The sequence below is a fragment of the Falco biarmicus genome, chromosome 1 (genome assembly GCF_023638135.1).
Source record: "Falco biarmicus isolate bFalBia1 chromosome 1, bFalBia1.pri, whole genome shotgun sequence".
Lineage (NCBI taxonomy): Eukaryota > Metazoa > Chordata > Aves > Falconiformes > Falconidae > Falco > Falco biarmicus.
The window spans coordinates 112,058,598-112,080,070 of NC_079288.1; the positions used below are offsets into that span (position 1 = coordinate 112,058,598).

Here is a 21,473-nt window from a genome sequence, read left to right on the forward strand (position 1 = left end):
GCTGTTGACTTGCTGTTGTGCTGTGGCTCAGCCTTGCTTGTGTGGATGGACGCCAGTGTGGGTATCTTCTGGGAGCGCTGAGGGCAGCAATGTATTCCCTCCTTGGAGGGATTGTATTTCTACTGTTGTGGCTGGCCTGCGCGCATCGGTTCACGAAGCGGTGTTACACGTTGAGAACCATAGAGAGGTGGGTTGTCCTTGCTACGCTATCCAGGACACACAGGTTTCCGGGCTTGTGCCCGTGAATGGCCGTGGGCATTTCAGGGAGAGATGCACATGCAGCGCTTGGGCGTAGGTGAAGTGCACTATGTGATCAGAGAAACGGCATGCAGGAACATTGCAAACAGATGTACCACACATGGTATCAAAATCTTCATTTGGATCCTCCTCAGCATCTCCTGTTGGCTTTGGCAGGAGGGGTTGTGTCTTGCATGGCAAGCCTCATTTCATACAGAGAGTGTGGTGTATGGTTAGGCGGTTTGCAGAACAAAAGCTGAATTTGGTTTCAATCTGGCTGATCCTAAACAGATTTTGAGTTGAGGGCTTTTGTTTCGGTGCCATGACATTAAACCCTAATGTGAACCTTCCCCTTGGCTTGGCAAGGCAGAGCAGTGCACTGTCATTTGCTTGTTGATATTTTCTGCCAAACAAAAATAAATTCTTTAAGGCTCATGCTGCTGAATAATTAATTTTTTATGGTTCCTGAAGGGAATACTTTATAGCTGAGGTGGATCTTTCCATAGGCTGAGAGTGCCAGGATTGCACTCACTGACAAAGCAGACGGTGGGAGGAAGGGCACAGATCCTCGCGGGGCAGGTTTGCAAGGCACGCTGCGGTGGATGCAGATGCGCCTCTGCAGGTGCTTAATCCCGCAAATACGAAGCTGCAGATGAGCCCCTCAGCTGTTGCCAGCACCTTTGGGTGCACTTACTCCCGCTGCTGATCTGCCAAAGTTGTGTCCCATAGCTCGGGAGCTGTCTGGAGCCCAGTGCCTGAATTCTCAGAGTAGGCATTTTCTGTTTACTCAGCAGCTAGATCCAGTCCCTGCTCCCGGCGTGGCCCCTGCGGAAGCAGCAGTGATGTAAGCGTGTGCGTGGGTGTGTGTCACAGCAGCTAATGTGCATCTGTCGAGTGAGAAATCGATTCGCAGCTCCCTGAGTTGTCTTGCTCGGTCTGTGGTGGTTGGATCTCTTCTCCTTCACGTTAATAAGTAGCTGTTGGAGTAGGGCAAAGCCCGCTAGAAGTCAACAGAAGAGCAAGGGAGTCTCGGCTCAAAACTGACCCTGGCCAAGGGCTGAGGATGCTTCGTGATGCGTGATACTGTGCATTTGCATGCACCCTCCGGGCGTGCAAAATGAGTTCAACTGAGGTTCCTCCATGTCATGTCCAAGTGTCAAGTGCTGTGGTTTCAATATGCGCATGTTTATGAAGAAAACCTGGTGATAGGAGTGCAGTGCCGACATCAGATAAATGCACCTGTCTGGGCAGAACTAGGTTCCACGTTCGCTGTGGTCAGATACTGTTAGTGCCTAATCCATATGTATTTCATAGGAATTTTACTCGTCGCTAGCATGAGGTAAATAACACTGCATAGGTGTAATCAGAGGCTTCATCCCTTGGTCTTACCTTGTTTCCCCTGTGTTTGTGGTAGGTTTTACTCTTTGGTTAGAGTTCAGGATTTCATAAGCAGCTAGGAATTAAACACTGTGGCACCAAGTGACATCTGTACCCCTGAGAATCAGCTTGTGAGCCATCCTAGGGGGGAATAATCTACATTCTGAGCCCTCAGAGTAATAAATAATTTACATCATGGAATTTTCGTAGAACCGGGAGCAAAAGGGGGAGTACAGTGGTTAGGGAATAATCAAGACGTGGTTGGCAATGGTTTTCCTTAACCTTACCAGTTGTGAAACAGGAGCTTTGTATGCACTGCGTGAAGGGGGAAAAGCAGGAGGCTGCAATAATCCCAGACTCACCCAGGACTCTGCTGCCCCGGGCAAGGAGGCTGGCTGGCCTCAGCTGCTGCTTCTTACCTGAGCAGAGCCGCAGGCTCCTGACTCCTGTGTGGTTTGAAACGTGCAGGTTTTGAAAGCAAGAGGCAGAACGTCGCTGCTCAGCTGATGGGCAGCAGCTTGTCTTTCCAGGGAGCCTGGCTCGGGGCAGGTAGTCACCAAGGCCGCGCAGTTGCATCGCGTAGAGCTGCAAGGTTGCCTCCTCCCAGCAGACACCTGCGCTGTGTTGTGTAGGGAACAGGCAGACGCCCATTCCTGAAAGGGACAGAGAAAAGTTTTTGGAGTGTCATTTTTGTATGAGAACACTGAGGTTTCTGACAGTAATAGCTGTAGCTAATAATAGGAAGAAATTACTCAGCATTGTGTTGTTACCCTCCTGCTGTCTTAATTGCTGTATCAGTAGGCTTAATCACAAAGATGCTCTTGATAGAGAAGTGACTGTGGGCTTTCTGGAGTCAGAAAACTAACTGAGCACAGAGATGTGCACCCTTGCAAATCAGACAGCTCTTACGGTTTCTGGAAATACGAGGGCACGATGAGATTGCCAAACTAAAATAAATTCTTTTTGCTTTAAAAATTCTGCAAGTGCTCGAAGGTCACTGTTACTGTATTAACTTCAGGGACTTCATTAAAGGCTTCATTTTTTTAATTATGAAGAACAATATGGGTGAAAAAGTCCATTTTATGGAAACCCCCACCCTAATAACAGAAAATGATGTTTAATTAATACTCCTATTTCTCAGAGGTGCTTAATGCAGCATACAAATGCAAAGATTGATTAAGTAAAAATCCCGGCATTACAAAGACCGGTGTAGCCTTGAAAATGTTTAAAGGCAGCAGACTCTGCAGGATAGCGATGAGAGAAAGCTTCATAATTAATGACTGAAGTGGTGAAGCGTTACAGCTAACAGCTGATCCGCTTGCCGGCAGAAGAGCTGTCATGTCGTACAGCAGGCTGGGTGACACGGACGTGGCAGTCCTGACCTGCAGTCGCCATCCTGGGAGATCCCCGGCAGCCAGGTGGGCCGAGCCCGGCGCTGCCGGCTGGGAGCGGGCGGTAGCTGAGCTCCGGCCCCCGGCACTGCCCCGATCGCCCTGCGTGCAGAGGGAGGCCTGCAGCGCTGCCGAAGGTACCGAGCCGGGGTTTACTGCCAGCTCCAAAAAGACTTGAACCGACCACCTACTAAAAGGGTAAGAACAATATCCTCGTTGCGTCCCGAGGAAATGGGAATGGGCTGAGTTGTGGCCTTTACTGTCGGTGCGGTGCTAAGCTGTAACTCTTCGGAAGCCAGCTTCAGTAGCTGAAATAATCGGAGACTGTAAAAGTAAATACGTTTCTAGTCACTGTTGCACCGCTTGTGGAAACAGTGGTGCTTTCATTAACGCTGCTTAATTAGAGTTGCCTTTCACGCTGCTGTACTGGAGGAGGTGTCAGCATTTCCACTTCCACCAGAAGCAGAGGGTAAAAGCAGTCAGGTAAAATGTAGTCGAGAGTTCTTAGGGCACAGGGATTTTACAAGCCTTTGAAGAACAATCAGAAGCCTGTTTGATCTAGAGCATTCATAAGCCCAGTTTGGAGGTGCTGGCTAGTTTGCATTACCTCACGTGTAACCTCCGGTGTACCGGTCACTGTGGCTGCAATGGCAGCCCTTGTGTGTTACGAAAGAAAGCAACCTTTTTCGTTTCCTTACTGAAGAAGGGATCTTCTCTTTTAAAGCAAAAGACTGGCTTCAGTACTTACCTGTTATAAATCAAAGCTCTATCAGACGAGTGGTGCTTGGGATGCAGAGGCAGGTACTCAGATTTCAAAATGAACATTGCGTGTGGAATGTGAATTCTTCATCCCTTCAGTGCACCTTCATGCCGAGGCTGCTGGGTGGCCAGGGGCAATGGTACCTTTCAAAATGTATGGGAACGCGCCTGCAGATGAGAGCACTGTTCGTGGTCTTGCAGCCTTCTCTAGCTGACCTTATCATATTGTTTACATTTTAGTACCTCTGAGTTGGCCTTCGATTCTCCCACATTCATTCCTCTCTGTTTGAAATTTGTGCTAGAAATACTTCCCCAACCCCAAAAGCCAGGCAGCATATAAGGTCACCATTAAAAAGATCCTGACCGCAGTCCCACGTGCCTTGTGACATGCTTCCTAATGCTCCCTTTTTCTTAAAGCAGTTGATTATTGTCAAGTATGTTAAAGTTGATAGCTGAAAAAAGAGAGGAACAAAAGACTGAATAGGTATGGAATATATATTATTCTTAAGTCTGCGAACCCAGGTATCACCTGATAGTGGGTTCTAGGTATTTTAACTTGCTGTGTAAACTTAACCGTTGTCCTCTGTGGTGAGACTCATAGTGTGCCATGTTAGGGTAGTATCCATGATCACCCGCTGGAGCGCTCAGTCAAGTCATTTATTATATAGAATCGACGATGCTTTCTCCATGAATGTTACCATTTTTCATTTCCCCTTTTGTACGCCTATTTAGCAGACATACATAAGTACCTGACACTACTAAAAGCTTGCTAAAAAAGCAGAACTAATAGTTTCCACATAGGCTTTTCTGTGATGCCCATCTCACTGCATTCAGAGGCTTTGCATGAGTGTGGTGAGGCAGGGATTGGCTGGGACCGCACAGGCGGTGAGCCATCGGCACAGCGTGGATGGCTGGCAGCAGCAGAGGTGATCCCAGCTGCCTCAGTTACACTCAGTGATGTGAAACTACTCACGTTGGAGCCTATGAAAAGCAGCACATTCGTCATGTCGTTACCAAGGTTGTGTCAGGGTGCAGGGCTCGGTTTGCTTAGGTGCTGGCGTTTGGTGACGCAGGCGGGGAGGAGGTAGCGGTCATTATACCAAGAGACGGTTTCCTTCACTCAGTTTGGTTTTGTGTTACATCTGGAATGTTTTTGGCACACGGTATATGCAGAAACAACCTCCTAATGGGTAGAGTAAGCCTTTGAACAGCAGCGGTTTTTTCCCTTGAAAACCAAATTATGTCTATGCTACTTATTTAGCATGCATCCGTTTGTTTAATTAGCATTGCTTCATGACATGCCAGATCATCGGGAATGAACTAAGCAGCAGCAGACCCGCGTAGTGCTCAATAGCAGAAAGTCATGCGTTCAGGTGATCTCAGCACTTCTCTGTGTTCTTCATAACTTGCTGTACGTTTGCAAGAACAGCTGTGAAAGTCCTGGAAATAAGTAATAAGGCATAGCGCAACAGGACAGTAGTCTGTTGGTGCCTGTATTTTTTTGTTTATTTCCTTTTCTGCCTTCCAGAAATCCACTTTTATTTGCTCTAAACAGGGGCTTTACTGCAGAGTGCAACTCTACACACCACAAATTGAAACGACTAACTTGTGTTTGATAAACTACAGAGGCAGAAATGGCTTAAGCCCTTTGCAAGGACGTAAGGCACCAAAATTAAGCTGTGCATAACTTGAATTTTTAAATGGCAGAGGCTCTAGTTTTTCTTCAGTTGTACAATACAGTAATTTGGCAAACTGCAATGGAGATTCATATACTAACTGAAACCTAGATGCACTTTCACTCGTGGGTGCCTCAGAAGCTGACTTGCCTCTTGACTGACTAGTGTTTTTCCTTAAAGATTGCAAAGGGTCCAACATACAGAAAGGCGTTAGGGGGGATGCATTTAGATCACAGCAACCAAAAAACCTTGTTTTGAAATAATATTCACTTGTGACTAAAAGCCATGAACAATATGGCTCGATGGTACCAAAGTACTGTGTAAAACTAACCCAGCAAAAGCCTGCATGCGTGTAGGTTGAGACCCAAAGATTGCTTTGCCGTGTTTTTTATTGTTAAAATAGAATTAATTGAACAAACAGTGATGCTGGAAGAGGTTGTTTTGTTTCCACAGTTCTCTTGCTCTAATGGCGTGTTGTTTTATAGCAAAGATAAGCTGCAGTTTGCAACTCTGTGTGGAGAAAACAGCACAGAACACGAGGCAAAACAAATTAAAATGCTCAATAGCCAAAATTCATGTGAATTCTTGTAGTCCTATAACATGCAGACCAGGATGAAGCTCTGTAACTGACAAATGAGAACACCACAACTTGAGACAAGGTAGAAGGCGTCAGACTACATTTATTGGTGCTTTGAAGACACATGGGGGTTTTTTCCACACACCAAAAAGCTCGTGGTACCTGTACGCCGTTTAGTACTTCAGCTCGCGTCCCCGTTCCAGCCGGCGACCACCGTTGCTAGGATGACACAACGGCTGTCAGGGGCCGTTTGGGAGAACGGTGCTAATGGTTTCACCTGTGAAAACCTCTGGCAGCCAGAGGAAGCCAAAGGAGCGCCACGGCGCAGTGTAAGGGGCAGCTTTGTTCTGCTAGTGGAGGTGGTCCCACGCTAACAGGTAACTTGGTACTTGCAGTGTTACAGAGCAGGGCTTCCTTTTGTGTCATTTAAGAGCTAATTAGAAAATGTCATCTTTAAAATTCTCAGCGTTACGCTTAATCCAGTGAGAGAAAGCAAAAGCGTGCTGTTAGCCACCACTACAAAAACAGAGCACTTAAGTGTTGGGGTTTTGTTGGTTTTGTGTTTGTCGGGGTTTTTTTCAAAAAGAAATAATACCCTAAATGTTGTCTCTATAGTTCAATGAGTAGTAAGCAGAAAAAAAGTATGTGTTAAAAAATTAATTTATATAGAAATGCGTTACCAGACGAACAATTCCATATGGACTGCGATGCTATAAAACCTGAAACGCTGCAGTGTGACACAGCATTCATGTTGTTGAGCTAAAAACATGAGCTGCTCTGGCAGTTGTAGGTTGCGGCCCCTGGAGGGTGGACTGGAAGTTAACCAAATAATCTGATTTAATGAACACGCATCCAGCTGAAATGTAGAGATACGATAGTTTATGGCTGATCTTTTCCCTCTGCGCAGGCGGCTTTATTTGCATAGACGTGGAGTATCTATGAGTTTTCATGGTGGCCCAGTTGCCTGTTAGTGAAATGAAAAGTGCAGTTGCGCTGAAAAATCAAATCTGTGGTATCTTCTTGTTTTCTAGTTAACTGGCTTTTAACGAGCTAAGTAGCACTTTGGGATTTGAGTTCTTTTGTTTGCTTTCTCACCCCTGCAAATGGGCTCCCGAGTCAAAGTAAGGTGCAATTTCTTGGTAATAATCCGTTATCAATAAGCTGTCATTTGCATGCAAAATTCTTTTGTGTTTTTCCTAAAAAGTGCTTCTTTCTGTATTTCAGCTTGTTAGTGACTTATTGGAATTCTGCTTCTACACCTTCCGAGAGTCTCAGGCACTGAAAGTAGAGTTTCCAGCCATGCTGGTGGAAATCATCAGTGACCAGCTACCAAAGGTGGAATCTGGGAATGCCAAGCCCCTGTACTTTCACAGGAAGTGATAGAAAATGTCTTAAATGGAAGAACTTTGCCTTAAGTTTCCCTGTGTTATTCCACACCCATGAAGGACCCAAGAAACCATATTTTAAACATGCTATTTACACTTGTTCAGCAATCTCTGAATAGTCTAAAAATCATACGAAGGGTTTGGGGAATGAAAAGCGGTTGACTTGGATTTGGCAAGACCTAGATGTTTGGAAATTACCCCATAACCCTAAACACTTAGAAAGTGTTCCTGTTCCTCTGGATGAAAAGCCATATCTAGTCAATAACTCTTTGATTTTGATATTTTAACAGATGGAGTTTTAAATATGCCATGTAGTTTCTGGTATTGTTTGCTTGTTTTAAAAGGGTTCGAGAACTAATGAGAACTTTTTAAAGCTTACCCTTGGTTTGCACATAAAACGTAAAGTCAATATGGGGCATTAATATTCTTTTCTTGTAAAAAAACAAACAAAACCTATATATACACACATATACACACACACACACACACAAACCCTAACGTGTAAAGTAATAACAGAACATTTGGTGTGGAATACTCTGTTATCCCCACCTGTGGCATTTGTTATCCCATGTTATCCCATCACAGATGCTATACACTGTGTTAAGTGTCCATTTACTATTTAATTAAGAAGGATAAGATGTGAAAACAAATGCCCTGGTATCAATTTATAGTATCTATTGTGCTGGCTTTACAAATAATTTTTTGCAGTCTTTTGCTGTACTGTACATTGCTGTATGTATAAATTGTGAAGGACCTGAAATAAGGTGTAAGGAACTTTTGTAAATGAGACAAAAAAAATCTTTAATGGTTAATAGGATGAATGGGAAAGTATTTTTGAAAGAACTCTATTTTGCTGGAGACTATTTAAGTACTATCTTTGTCTAAACAAACAAGGTAATTTTTTTGTAAAGTGAAATGTTCTGCATGCATAATGAACCGTTTACAGTGTATTTAAGAAAGGGAAAGCTGTGCCTTTTTTAGCATCATATCTAATTTACCATCCTACAGTATCTGTTGTAAATAACCACACTTAACCTTTTCAGTTGTATTTAAGCCTTTCTATTTTCCTCTCTATTTTTCTCCCTTTTGTCTCGCTTGCAAGTGTATGTGACTTGAGCACATCTTAGAAATCCTGCTTCATATTTCTGTAGGAAACTACACTCTGTTGTGTTTGCCACTTTACATAGGTTTCATTTAACAAGACAAATTACGGTCTCTCCAGAGCTTTTGCCAGCTTAATGATATAGTGAGTTCTTGCCCTCTATTCCTTTTCTCTCTCAGGGGAACAGGGGTGAGTAAGATGTTGAATGATTTTATTTTTTTTTTAATTAAGGGTTCCCAGATTGTTTGTTTTTCCTTTGACTACTGGACACATAAAACAACTTAAAAGGTCAGATTATTATTTCAGATGGGGGAGAGCGATTTCTGATTATGATGAAGGGAACATGCAGATCATTATAGTAAGTACATTGAACAGATTCGTACTGGTGAGAGGGATGGTCAGGTACTGATAAGGGCAGATTAGCCGAGTAGAATTTTTAGTGATAAACCAAAACCGTATGTAACTTTGTAAGCATTTTTGTAATAATCAAAATAGATCTGAGAAGACAAATGCTCACACTACAAGTTCAACTCGGTCTGATTTTGTCTCAAAAACGATTTCTCTAGAGTAAGACTGCAACGAAAAAATTTTTTGAGGTGACTTTCACTATTTCACAATTCATAAAGCAAATGCAAAATTTTGGGGTAGAATAGAGGACAGGTGAACTTTTCTAAGGCTCAACTGTTGCTACCATATGTTCATGTTTAAATAGAATAGTTTTTCAGAGTCCTAATCTATAGTGTTCTCTCTGGGTGCCACTGGTATTTTTGAGCTCTAGTTTGTCCCTTGGCCGGTCAGAATGTAGCATTTCTTTTAAATGGTGGTCGAATTGAGAATTCTACACCCTTTCCGAGTCCAAATTTTGAGGTGCACTTTGGTGCACCAAAGACAGTCAGTGCTACTTGTCTTTTTAAATGACACCTGCCTTATGCAATGGGTAATCTGTAAAGACTGTATTCAGAGAGGTTTTTCTATATATAAATATATACATACATATATTATTTGCATTTTGGAAGTCTAATTCATAGGCAGATCTTTAAATACTGACCTGCACAGCAATATGAAAGCCAAACTTCCAACGCGAGATACACAGCATGCAGACTGGTTGTTTACAGTAAAGACACAGTCATACATCCATCTTTTCATTTACTCTTTTTTTTTTAAAAAAAAAAAAAGTCTAAAATAGAATATTTCAAAGCCAGGTTCTGGGTGAATACAGTCTGCAGCGGCTTTTTATATTAACAAAGTTACTGCCTCCTTTTCTGTCTCAGAGTAACTTTGCTTGATTAAAATAGCAAAGCCATATTCTACACTTCACTGTTAAATGCCTGTCCCAGTCCAAATTGTTGTCTGTTTGCTCCTATTTTTGTACCTTATTACTTTTAATCTTGGTTTGGTACAATTCATAATTCACAGAAACTTCATATAATTAAACACACTAAATTAGTTTTAAAAAGCAATTTATATCTTTATGCAAAAACGTATGTCTGTCTTTGCAAACAACTGTAAGCAGATTATAATAAATCCTTTACTTTAATCACCTGTTGTTTATGAAACCATTCATTGATTATTATTTTTTGCTAGAGATCATTGAAGTAATAGAATTGGATATAGATGTTGTAAGAGGCAGTATTCTCTTATCAAGGACACTTAAGCAGAATAGCCATCACTTTTTTTATCTAAACCTGTGTACGGAAAGAAAAAAAACAAAACAAAAAAAACCCACAACCCAACAACCAAAAATAAAAACCAACCCTAGTTTTTAGCTACCGGGACATTACATTCTTTTGAATTTGTTTAGAATGAAATAGGCATTTGTCTCCTGCAAAATACAAGACAAACTATAAAACACCTTTTAGAAGTGGGCTTCTGTTCATTGAGCTAAATTATTTTGTTGTAAGAAGGAACAGGGATATACAGCAAGAGCATTGTATACACAGTTAAAAATGTAAAATAGTGTTAATGTACTGCAGTGGGTATTTCAGGAATACTACGCATCGTGTGACTGAACAGTTGCACAAAATAGGAAAGACTAAAGTTTGCAATATCAAAATCTTATTAAAAAGATACTTTACAATCAATAATGCAAAAAGCTAATTCACAGGGTGGTGTTTTTCACTGACTTGTTTAAACATTTATGAAATTAAACAATTCTACAGTTAATGCACTTTTAATTGTTTATTAAAGATTTGACTTTTTCTTTTTTTAGAGCAATGTTTTCAGCTGGAGGTCAATGACTTGATAAGATAGACAGCAGTTCTGAGGCCAGGAAGCTCAGAGGAATGTTTAAGAATTCTTGGAGTTTAAATAGATTCCTGGATGAAAAATAAAAGCAGCCAGCAGTATGGTGTAAACAGTAAAATCTATGCATAATTATGCATTTATAATTAGGGGTTTGCTTCTGTATGTTTAAAGCTTTTTAAATAAATAGAAAATATTGTTTGGTCTTTATGTTAATGTCTGCAAGTACCTATTTTTCTTTTTCCTTTTTTTTTTCCTTTTTTTTATACAAATTGTACAAATATACATGAATTAAACTGGTTTGATTGCAAGTATTTCTTGCATTTTAATCTCAGATAGGTACTGGTGTAGTGATACACTTCAAGGCAAGTTTCTGCTCATCTAGAAATGGTATTCAGTAACAAAGTAACTAACAACGTAATATAACATCTTTCATCATACATCTAGAAATTTGGTTTCATCGAGCTCTATGAATCTGGATGACGCAGCACATATGATGCCTTCAGCCAGCGAGCAGCTACTTACGCTGGAGAATAAGGAATGCCCAACCCTAAGGAATTTGGTTCACTTAACCTGGATAACGGCACTTGCCAAATGACGCGCTGACACCGTTACACGCACAAGCTCCATCCCGCTCAAAGAAACAAACCCAGCAGCCAGAGCCGGCTGGCTGCCAGTTCCTCCTTAACCTAGAGCTGCTGCACCCATTGACCAGAGTTAGAATTTCTCTCATGGAAACAGGGATTCACTATTTTATATATACACACAGTTTCCCCAGTGACTAAATCAAACTGCCTTCTCAGGGTCAGGTCTTTTCCAATTATAATTATAGTAAGAGAGTTAGAAGGGGAAATAAAACTCTTGCTGTCCTGGTTTGTTCTGCCGTGCGGTCTCAAAAATTCACTGCTAAGGTCTGTGCTGTAAGACAATTTAATTGCATTGTGGGTTTTTAATAACAAGTTACACAAACTTTTTCTTGCCAAAAATCCTTGCACCTGCCTTCTGTTTGCTGAGTTGTCAGAAGGAAAGAATAGTAGGGGATCAGCAATGTTTAAGAAGAATTTTCCATATGTTTACAAGCAGATGTATCGGTCATATGCTGTTCTAGAAATAAGAAAACGCGATTGTTACTTGAAAACATAACAAAACTTGTAATCTGACCTCAAGCTGGGACACCGCTTGCTTTCAGGTATCTACAGAGACTGGGAGTTTACTAAGAAAGGAGTGAAAAAAATGCCCTTTCAAAGATTTTGCTAGGTAAAATGTTAAAAAATATTTAAAAACCATAAGGTTTTTAAGACAACACTTCAATTGTAGATGTCAGTAGGATGAAATTTGGTGCTTACCTGTAGCTACTGCAAGCACAGATGAGGGCACGCTGTGGAACTCTGATGTAGAAAACTATGTCCAAGGCACATTCAGCATAAAAGGTGAAACTCCAAGTGAAGACTTTCCATTAAACCATGTTTAGCACCGGTGCATTTACAGCCTACATAATAGCAAACCAGGTAAGAATTGTGAAATGTGTTAAGACAAAGAAACCAAAGAAGAGAGCACTGAGAAAAGCAAGTTTCTCCCCGAGTCTTTTCTGTGATGCAATTCCAGAGGCTCAGCTAGCAAAAGCTGTAAGCAACGCGGCAGGAACTTATTTTCATTAGAGGGCACATAAATCAGGCAATGAGATTTTTCTTTCACTCCCGATGAAAGACTGGGCATCAGAAGGACATCTGTCATGAGGATCAGCTGGGACAATGATTAACAACATTCAGCAGCCTGAAAACCCCCAGCGGAGTGAAAACGCTGCCCAGCCAAGGCACAGAGCTGCGCACTACCCAGTGACTAACACAGACTGTAAAGTCCTACTGAGCCCAGCTAGTCAGGAGTCTCAGCTTTTCCATTAATTATTCAGCAAATACACATTCAACCTTAATTCCCCAGGGGGAGAGATTCAATCTCTGGCCCCCCCAGCAATGGCAAGGCAAATACCATTTTGCATAAAAAGACCAAAATGGGTAGGTTTTTCTCCTGATTCACCCCCTCTTAATTTTCAGCTTGTGTCATGCATTCACTACCAGGAGTCTCAGCTTTTGAAAACTGACGAGTACCTTCCCCCGTGCACAGCAGCCAGCACACGGCAAGGGAGGAGAAACCCAACTTGAGCATTAAGCTGAACCTGTACCCACAGCCGTGACACGAGAGTAGTCGCCGACGAGAGGATGGAGTCAGGCCAGACCCAGGGAGAATGACCACTCCTGCTGCCAGACCAAAAGAGAAGATCCCTCCTCTTTGAGGCTTTCTCCACAACCGATTCCCTGTCCTCCCTGCCTCAAGTTAACACTGTGTTACTCTGCTCTTCCCAAATCTACCAAGCCACAGAAGACTGACAAGAGGAATGCCCTAAGACCCAGCTTCAGGAAAAAAAACCAATCTCAAAGGATGGGAAAGGGGCCTGACTTTATATGATTTTTAATTTTTAGCATCCTTTAATCTTTACTTCCAAACAGTCAGTATGAGGGCATCGTGTACAATGCTGCTCAGCAGTGAGGATGCAGAATGTGATGTGCCATGGCTACTCATCTGTACAAGTCTGTACTCGGCATTAGTGTGACCAGGCTGATGTGGAAACCCGTGTGGTGGGTAGCAGTTACCACAACTAAATTCTTTAAGAGGCAGCGTGGTTAGCCTGAAAGCCAAATCTGATCTGGCTCAGCTCACACCGCTGCCTTCAGACAACATCTAGGACGTGAGAAAGTTTGGATTAGTATTGCCTCTGTTCAGTGCATCACTTCTCAGTAGGAAAGTTTTTTTCTTGTTTGGGTTCTGCGTAGCTCCAGGAGTAACAGGAGTCTCAAAACATCTCACCTAAAGGCAAATGGGGTCACAGGACGGGATTGGAAGAGACACTAGGTCTTTTTATTCCTTCTTTATATATCCACCTTTTTAAACAACCGTGTTAAAAGGAAAAAACCCCAAACCAAGCCACAGAGCTAGAGCTGAGAAATACATCCAGAATTTTGCAAGACAGCAGCCAGAACAAGATCAAACATGCACCGCACGTTTAAAACAACAAAACAAATGTAAGTGACTTACAAAGCTTGTAAGCTTCAAGTTATCACAGCTTCACTATCTGACAAGCCAGCATACCTAGCTGCCACACCTACTAAGCTAATAGCAAAGATTTACATTCTCCCTCATCTTTCAACATTGACCACCAACTGGTAGCCATGAAAACCAAGTCTGGCCACACAAACACCACCCTGCCTCCAGAATGACTATTTAAGGCCACAAAAAATGAGCTGATAGAGCTATGGGCCCAGGTGACATGATACCCAGCCAGAACAGCGCTGTGCCATGTGAACAGATCTGAGCGAGGAAACCTGCGATCTGTTGCTGTATATACTAGTGCAACTATTTCCTTAATACTGAGTCAAGGAGCAAATTAAAACACTTGATCTCCTTCACAGAATTCCAAGTCATCTTTAGTGCTTGTAGCCACTTACAGCCATAGCCACTCTGCCAAGACAAGAATTGCCTGAAAGCTGTATGGCAGAGAGTCGCTGCTCAAGTACCATGAGAATACACCAAGTGAAACTCCTCCAAGCTATGAGGTTTAGCGCTGGAGAGCTGTGCTGACTTGGCCCACCACTGCTCCATCTGGAAATCATTTGTGCATACTCCAATGGGCTATGCAGTCTGGGCAAAAGAACAAAATAATGGTACGGAGTTAAATCTTAAGGGCGAAAAAAGCCATCCCAACCTTAAGGCAGCATTAACCATTAACTGGTTTAGTAATCACATTAGAACAACTTGCAAGCTAAGTATAACTATCTGCACTAAATGCCTCAAAATCCATACAGTCCAGTGTAACAAGTACGTAAGCCTGTATTAGCATGTCACCCCATCATATTTTCCTGCATCCTCTCCACTGCCTCCCAGACAGTTGTACTTGAAGGAGAGAAAAATACAAAGATTAATGAAAACTGCATGTAACTTTTTTTTTTTTTTTTTTTAATCACAAGGCACAGATTGATAACACCACAAGATTTCTGGAAGCTTTTTCTATGACCACAGAGAAGTCTCTTACTACTCAAATAGTTCTACAAATTAAGAGGCAGCTACTCGAGGACTGTGATATTTTGAAGCATCATTAAGATCTTGTAATTGACAATTACAGGGGAGGAAGAAAGAGAAGCTCAAGTGGAAACTAGACAGACAGACAGACAATAGATAAAATGCAAGATGCCTCCAGCATGCACAAGGATCATAGCCAAAGAATCTCTTTTCCTTTTGGCTTGAGCTTGCAGAGTTGCCTATTTTAAGTGAGGAAAGTTCCCCATCCACTTGGGAGCCTGCTTGAGGCTGACTGCATACAGCTGCCAATAATTATTTCACATCGTAACTTACAGAACCAGAGCAAAATATTCTCCAACATAGGAATACTTAGGTCAAATAGCAAATAACATTTTATTTCATTTACAATGATATTTTTGAGTAGCAACAGAACCATGACATACAGGAGCCTGTAATAAAAGTTCATGTGTCTTATCTTTGTAAAATAAATGAAATCATACGCACAATACAAATGAATGTGTTCTTTGAAGACATTTGAAAAATGTCATGTCTCGATACCTATTATTTTACTTACTAGTGTCTGTTCCGTACTGTCTATTCCACTTCGAAATTTAATCTAATTGTCAGCATGATAACTTTTTTTATCCAACAGTGTTTTCCAAACCCAAACAATTCCTGTTAAAAACACTGGTTATCGATGCATAATCTCCAGGACACTAAGTTCATAAAAATCTTCTTCAACTGATAGTTTGGGTCACAGATCAACCAAGTATTTGACTTAAAATGCTAGTTATCTTGCAAACAAACATACCACTACTATTCTTTACAATTGAAAAGAAGCACCATGTTAAAAAAATCAACCTATCCCTCCATCCCTCTTGCTTGTCCTCCCACCCATTCCAACCCTTAAAGAATCATTTTTTGTAATTTATATTTGGCAACACTTAATGTCTTTATACAGATGGGGATCTTCAACCCATAGTCAGTCTCTTCATTGATTAAAAGCAGTCACAAAAGAAGAGAGAAGTGACTATAACAAAAATCCATGGATACCATGTACACCTTCTTGGCGTTCAATGCACAAAGCTATAAAAACTGAACATAATTTTGTGGAATAAGTCCTCTCTTCCCATTTAGTGTGCCTTCTAGCCATCCTGGTTCTCTGGAAAATTTCACTGCAAAAGAAAAGGGGAAAAAAATTACTGCATCTTTTTATGTTTGAATTAGTACTTTTAGCTTTAGCTCCATGACACCAGGCAAAGCTTCTTGTCTGAAATGATGAGTTTAAGAATCTGGCTGGGAAAGATGAAGAGGATGATTAACTTAACTTAAATATCTGCATAATACAGGTGCTTGAACTCCCTTCTGCAAAGCTTACATGGTGGAACAGTTTTTAGGTGCAGGAGATTTCATTAAGGAAACAGTAAATGGAACTTAGGACAGGTTTATCAAATAGAAAACCTAGACCCCCTTGAGGAGAAGTCAGAATTCATATCAAACAGTGGGAAATAATTTCAGTAGCTGGGGGCAAAGCAAGACCAAAAACCCGGCTTGAGCAGAGGTGACGAATCTGGAAGCTCAGAGCCACCAAAAAATGGCATAGGACTTTACACTGCATGAAAAGTGAGCATGTACAGCAGTACAAAGGAAACAGAAATGAGCCAGTGTCACTCCAAGGATTGTCTCTTCACAGAGTACAGCTGCTATCAGAAGAGACCAGTGGACAAAATCTGAATCATTCTGGCTAAATCCTCTCTCTGAAATTCAAATACATAGCGCTGGTCACAAAACACCGGGGAAAGGCTTGAATGGCAGTGCCTTATTCCTTATTGTCATCCAAAGTGTTTACCAATGCTGATCTCAAAGTTTATGCAAGAGTATCTGTGAATCTAAAGTAAGAAAAAATTTCACCTCAGACTAAATGCTTCACAAGTTACTCTGTGAGCAACAGACCTAATTAAATCTGGCTTCCTGTATATATTGTGACCACATTTGAAAGGAAGTTTAGAAAGAAGCACAAGCCTCATTTCTTTAGAAAACAGTCTTGAAAGTCCTTGAATTCCCCTATCAAATTCCTCAAAAGAATATGATACAGGTACCTACGTAACTGTAAAATCCCACACTTACAACGACCTACAATATTCTCTACCATATTAATTTATCCTCACAGCGCTTCTGAGACAGACATTATTTAGGGAAGAAATCAAATGCTGAAACATGCTGCCAGCCATGTCAATGCTTTATTTAAAACACATTAACACATTGGGGAATGTGATATTTGTAGCCTTCTACAAATCAGGGAAATAACAGTTAAAGAGAGCGCAACATGTTAAGCAGTCTCACTTTCAAAAGCATTGTAAGACTCTCAATTTGAGCACTTAAAACATACCTTCCCCTAGTTTTTTCCTGTGTCCTGTTATTGTCAAACAGCGAAGCTAGGACCTTTGCTCTGAAACCACATTTTAAACAACAGCTATACCTCCAAGGAATCCAGTAAACAAAACTGCTTTCAAACGATACTGACAGTTTAGATTCAGAACAGGAGTCTGGGCTTATATTTATAATTAATATGTTTAACAGAAAGGTTCCAAAGGAAAAAAAAATGCATAGAAAATTACCTTTTAGGATCTCTGTGCACACAGTAACTTACATTATTATTAGTAATTAGCAGACCCTCCTCTCCCTTTGTCATTTTTATTCCACAATTACAGAGTATACATGCATTTGAAACTGCATTGCTGACACTACCACAAACCTCCCTCCGGCAGCTCCACTGCAGCAGCTGTAATTCCACCCTTTCCAGCAAAACAGGCCAGCAGCTCCAGTGGGCAGCCAAACCTCTCCCTGAAGTCTCCCATGCCTACAGAGTACATCTGTATTACAGGAAACAAACTCCAAAAAATGACAGATTAGGAAGAAAAACAACTAGAAAACCTGGAAGTAGGAAATTTCTACTTGTCCTCTGGAGCTCAACCTCAATTTACCCTTAGAGACAGGATAGGTATTACTGGCACGTGAGCACCTGGAAAGGCCTGGTCAAAAAGAGGCTAGCCCTCACCTGAGAGGATCAAACTGAAATTTAAAGTCACCTAACATTTACCAGGGGGAAGAAATGCTCAAACTATGCTGAATCACTTGACTCACACAACAGCACACTTCCAAAGAAATATTTTCTAAACAAGGTTGATAACACAATACTGAACTGCAGCACGTTCAGAGATAACGCATGATGGCCAAGCAATTGCACTTAATTGGACTTGAGTGACAAATACCACTTTTCACCCCAGAAGGCTACACATGGACCGTACGACTGAGCTCTGTGCTTGGAAAATTAAGTATCGCACATGTATGTTACACAGCTCAGGGCCCCGTTATTAGCAGAAGTTTCTTGTAGACTCTATGAAGACTGAAGTAAGAATTAGCACTTGTATTACACCTAAGATCACCAGTTCGATAGATCAAGTCTTTTTTTAAAAAACGCACCAAGTAGTAATTCTTAATATTCAGCAACTGTGGCCACTGTCATGTTGGGTAGGACTTCTGCCCCCATTCAAATCACCTTATGCAAGAACGGTTAAGATACCTACATACATCACTGACTTCTGTAGGCAAATGATATTAATGGGGAAGCTGTCCAAATGTAAAGCTGCTTTAAGCTCCAATGATCCTGTTTTCTTTGCTAATCCATTTCCAAAGTATAGCATAAACCAGCACGCATTCATTTAAAATAAAAAACACTTTACCACACAAAAGACATTTTTCTGTCATGCGCAGCTGCTCTTAAACCTAGGACACAGGCTATTTCTGGAAAAAATACCCTGCTCAAGAGAAGTGGTTCTGTAGTGTCCCCTTTCTGTCATCTCTTCTCAGTCACCAATTATTACAGTTCTTAGGACTTTCAGGCCTGCCTCATTTAAAAGTACCTTGCTGCAGAAACTACACATTTGGCCTTAAAAGTACAACTCATTATGGGACAAATCATCCTATAGGACTAAGTCTCATGTTGGCTAGGGACAGGAGGGGGACTTGTAGTATAAAAGGTACAGGACAGAGAATTACAAATGAGTGTTTTCAGCAAGGTTAAATGATTGTATATAGCAAGACCACACAACAAGACTAACCAAAGAACCATCACCTCTTAGGACATTGGAAACAGCAGCAAAGTTGAGAGCCCAGAGCGAGACAGCGGCTTCCTCAGTACCTGCTGCAAGGCTATTACAGCAGCTTCCCTCCAGCAGAGACAAAGTGTAGAGAAGGAAGATGTCTGACCATCAGTATGACGGCAACTGCTGCAGAACAATCACCCCAACTCAAACGGGCCAACATAGCCAACAGACTTTCAACTTGCAATAAGATCTCCAAGTAAAAGCTTTTTCTGATTGCATGTAGCCAAGAAGCACGACAAGGGTGACTTGGCATTCGCAGCATTTATTCTTACCTTTCTGTATTCTCCATAGGAAATAGCTTCAGTATTTCCAGTGTTAGGATTACCTAACTGCAAACACATACAATTCACAAGCAGCTCTTCCCAGAGACTCAAGGCTATAGGCAGACCTTGCTCTGCTTTGGCAGCTCAAGTGTGTCACAGATCTCAACAAAAAAAAACCAAGAGCAAGACTCATTTCCACAATGGAATTAGTTCATTGCCTAGTTGCCAGTAACTTCAGCAGGACTGAATCAGGCACCAATTTCCACACCTTTGTGGAAACTAGCTGTTTTGGGAGGACACAGAAACAGGGGAGGGAATCTAACACGCATGGTGCCTGGCACAAGAGGGCCTCCCTTTTGGATGGACTGCTTTGCCAAAGTAATGACCCCAACGAGCTACATAAATGAGGATTGCATTTTGTGGGCAACAGAAATCTCACTGCTAAAACCACTACAACACCAGAATACGCTTCCATAGAACTCAATCGCCCTGGCCAACTTTTCACCAGGAAATTAAATTAAAGCAACAAAATGTGCTTGCAAGCCCTGTGTGCTTAGAAATCCCTATGGGCTTTTGAAACAATCCCAATGGGTAAAGTTGACCACAGAGATGCAAAAACATTAAGCATGCCTAGGGTTAGCATGGAATTTGAAGTTTAAAAACTTGCTGTTTCCCCTAAGTATGTTGTGAGAAGCAGAATTATTTTGTGGACAGGACACCGGGTTAGGAGTCAAGGGGTCTTCTTCCTGACTTTGCTGCAGATTTACTGTGTGACCACAAATAAAACAGTCTGCCTATAAGGCCTCAGGCTTGTGAACAAAAGCAAACACACTGATATACCATGACAAATTAGTGAAGGCAGAATTCAGCTTGTAGACTGAGACTTCCCTATATAGTAGTGTCTGAGCTCCTGTTACAGCTGGGGGAGATCTAGTCAATATGACAGTAGAGAGCACGCCAAAAGAATAATCTGGCTCACCCTAAACCAGGGCGAGTGATTGGTCAACTGAGTTGCTGCTGAGTTCCCTGCACTATGACTTGGTGACCTGTAGGTAGACACTGAGACCTGGGGACTTTATCCTGAGTTGCTCGGCTGTCAGGTGGGATTGGAATCATCTCTGACGGTCCCACATGCACACCAAATGTAAGGTGAAACACATCAGTTTAAACATCTACCATTTTAATGTTTCTGTCCCGGAGACCAATGCTTCTACAACACCGTTGGCAGGAGCAAAGTCAGGTCAATCTACCTTCAGTGGCTTTTTAAAACTTCTAGCAAAGTCAGTAGGAATTTGGTGGTGCTCATCTGGTACTTTTTATTGGTGAAGTGATTGTAACTTGCAGCAGCAGTTTGAGATAGCTTCCTCCAAATGGCATGGAGCTATCTGAAAAGAAGAACATCTGTACACTCAGTTTCTCCAGATGTAAAATGGAGATAATTCATGCACATGAATGTTTCCAAGTGCTTTGAAATCCACAGATGAAAGGTGCACAAAGAAGTAGCTTTGTCCTCTTTTTTTTTTACCTCAACAAAAGAATTATTTGCACATGGAGTGCAATACAGTATTTTGGGAGTACTGTTTCTCTTTGATGTAAATCCTTCGTTCATCAGTACCGTAAAGACAGACAGTCCAGAAGCCACAGCACGAGTAAGAAGGAAGAGAGTGCCTTGGAGTCAAACCCACGAACATTAACTAAGGCTGGCACTTTGTAACACTAAGAAAGATAAAGAGGGGTGACAACAGCTGTGTGAACACAGCTTTTTGTGTTCCTTCTATGCCTGGTAGGGACAATGGGTGCCACACCTTTCCGGAAGAAAATTACCGTAACAAAACACTTTCTCAGTTTTCCTCATATTTTCTCTCCCCTAAAACCTGATTTTTAAAATTGTAAAAAGCCTTGATGAGAGCTGCATTGACAAGTGTTCAGGAAGCCTTCCTGCTAGCAATACTGCCAAGGAATTTTGTTGTGTAAACACTACTTACCCTATCCAAAACACTTCTCCCTAGTGAAATTCCCATTTACTGACTTCTAAGCAGTCTCTTTTCAAGAACCAGAAATTTAATAACACTTGGCTCCAAGGCTGGCAAGGTTTCAATGCCAGGCAGTCTGATTATTCTTTCTATGATTATTGGGAATATCTGCTTCAACAACAAAAATATACAGCCAGCACATGTCTCCCTCAATCTCAGATCTTACTCTCTCTTCTTCCCGTATGTGCCCTTATC

The 21,473-nt window shown here is 41.6% G+C and overlaps 2 protein-coding genes across 6 annotated transcripts in view; one reads left to right on the plus strand and one right to left on the minus strand.

The window, feature by feature from the left end:
- NR3C2 (nuclear receptor subfamily 3 group C member 2) overlaps positions 1-10,955 on the plus strand; it is a 214,325-nt gene extending 203,370 nt beyond the window's left edge. For 4 of the 5 annotated variants that reach the window (XM_056361265.1, XM_056361266.1, XM_056361261.1 and 1 more), the window contains one exon: positions 7,242-10,955. In XM_056361265.1, coding sequence (XP_056217240.1) covers positions 7,242-7,397 — 156 coding nt within the window. In that variant the 3' untranslated portion in view covers positions 7,398-10,955. The remainder of the gene's footprint in view (positions 1-7,241) is intronic. The other variant, XM_056361273.1, reaches the window with a different exon arrangement.
- A 4,235-nt stretch (positions 10,956-15,190) lies between these two features.
- Positions 15,191-21,473, minus strand: part of ARHGAP10 (Rho GTPase activating protein 10) — a 154,850-nt gene continuing 148,567 nt past the window's right edge. Inside the window, exon 23 of the mRNA XM_056361295.1 lies at positions 15,191-15,991. Within this exon, the coding sequence (XP_056217270.1) occupies positions 15,903-15,991 (89 nt within the window). The 3' untranslated portion in view covers positions 15,191-15,902. The remainder of the gene's footprint in view (positions 15,992-21,473) is intronic.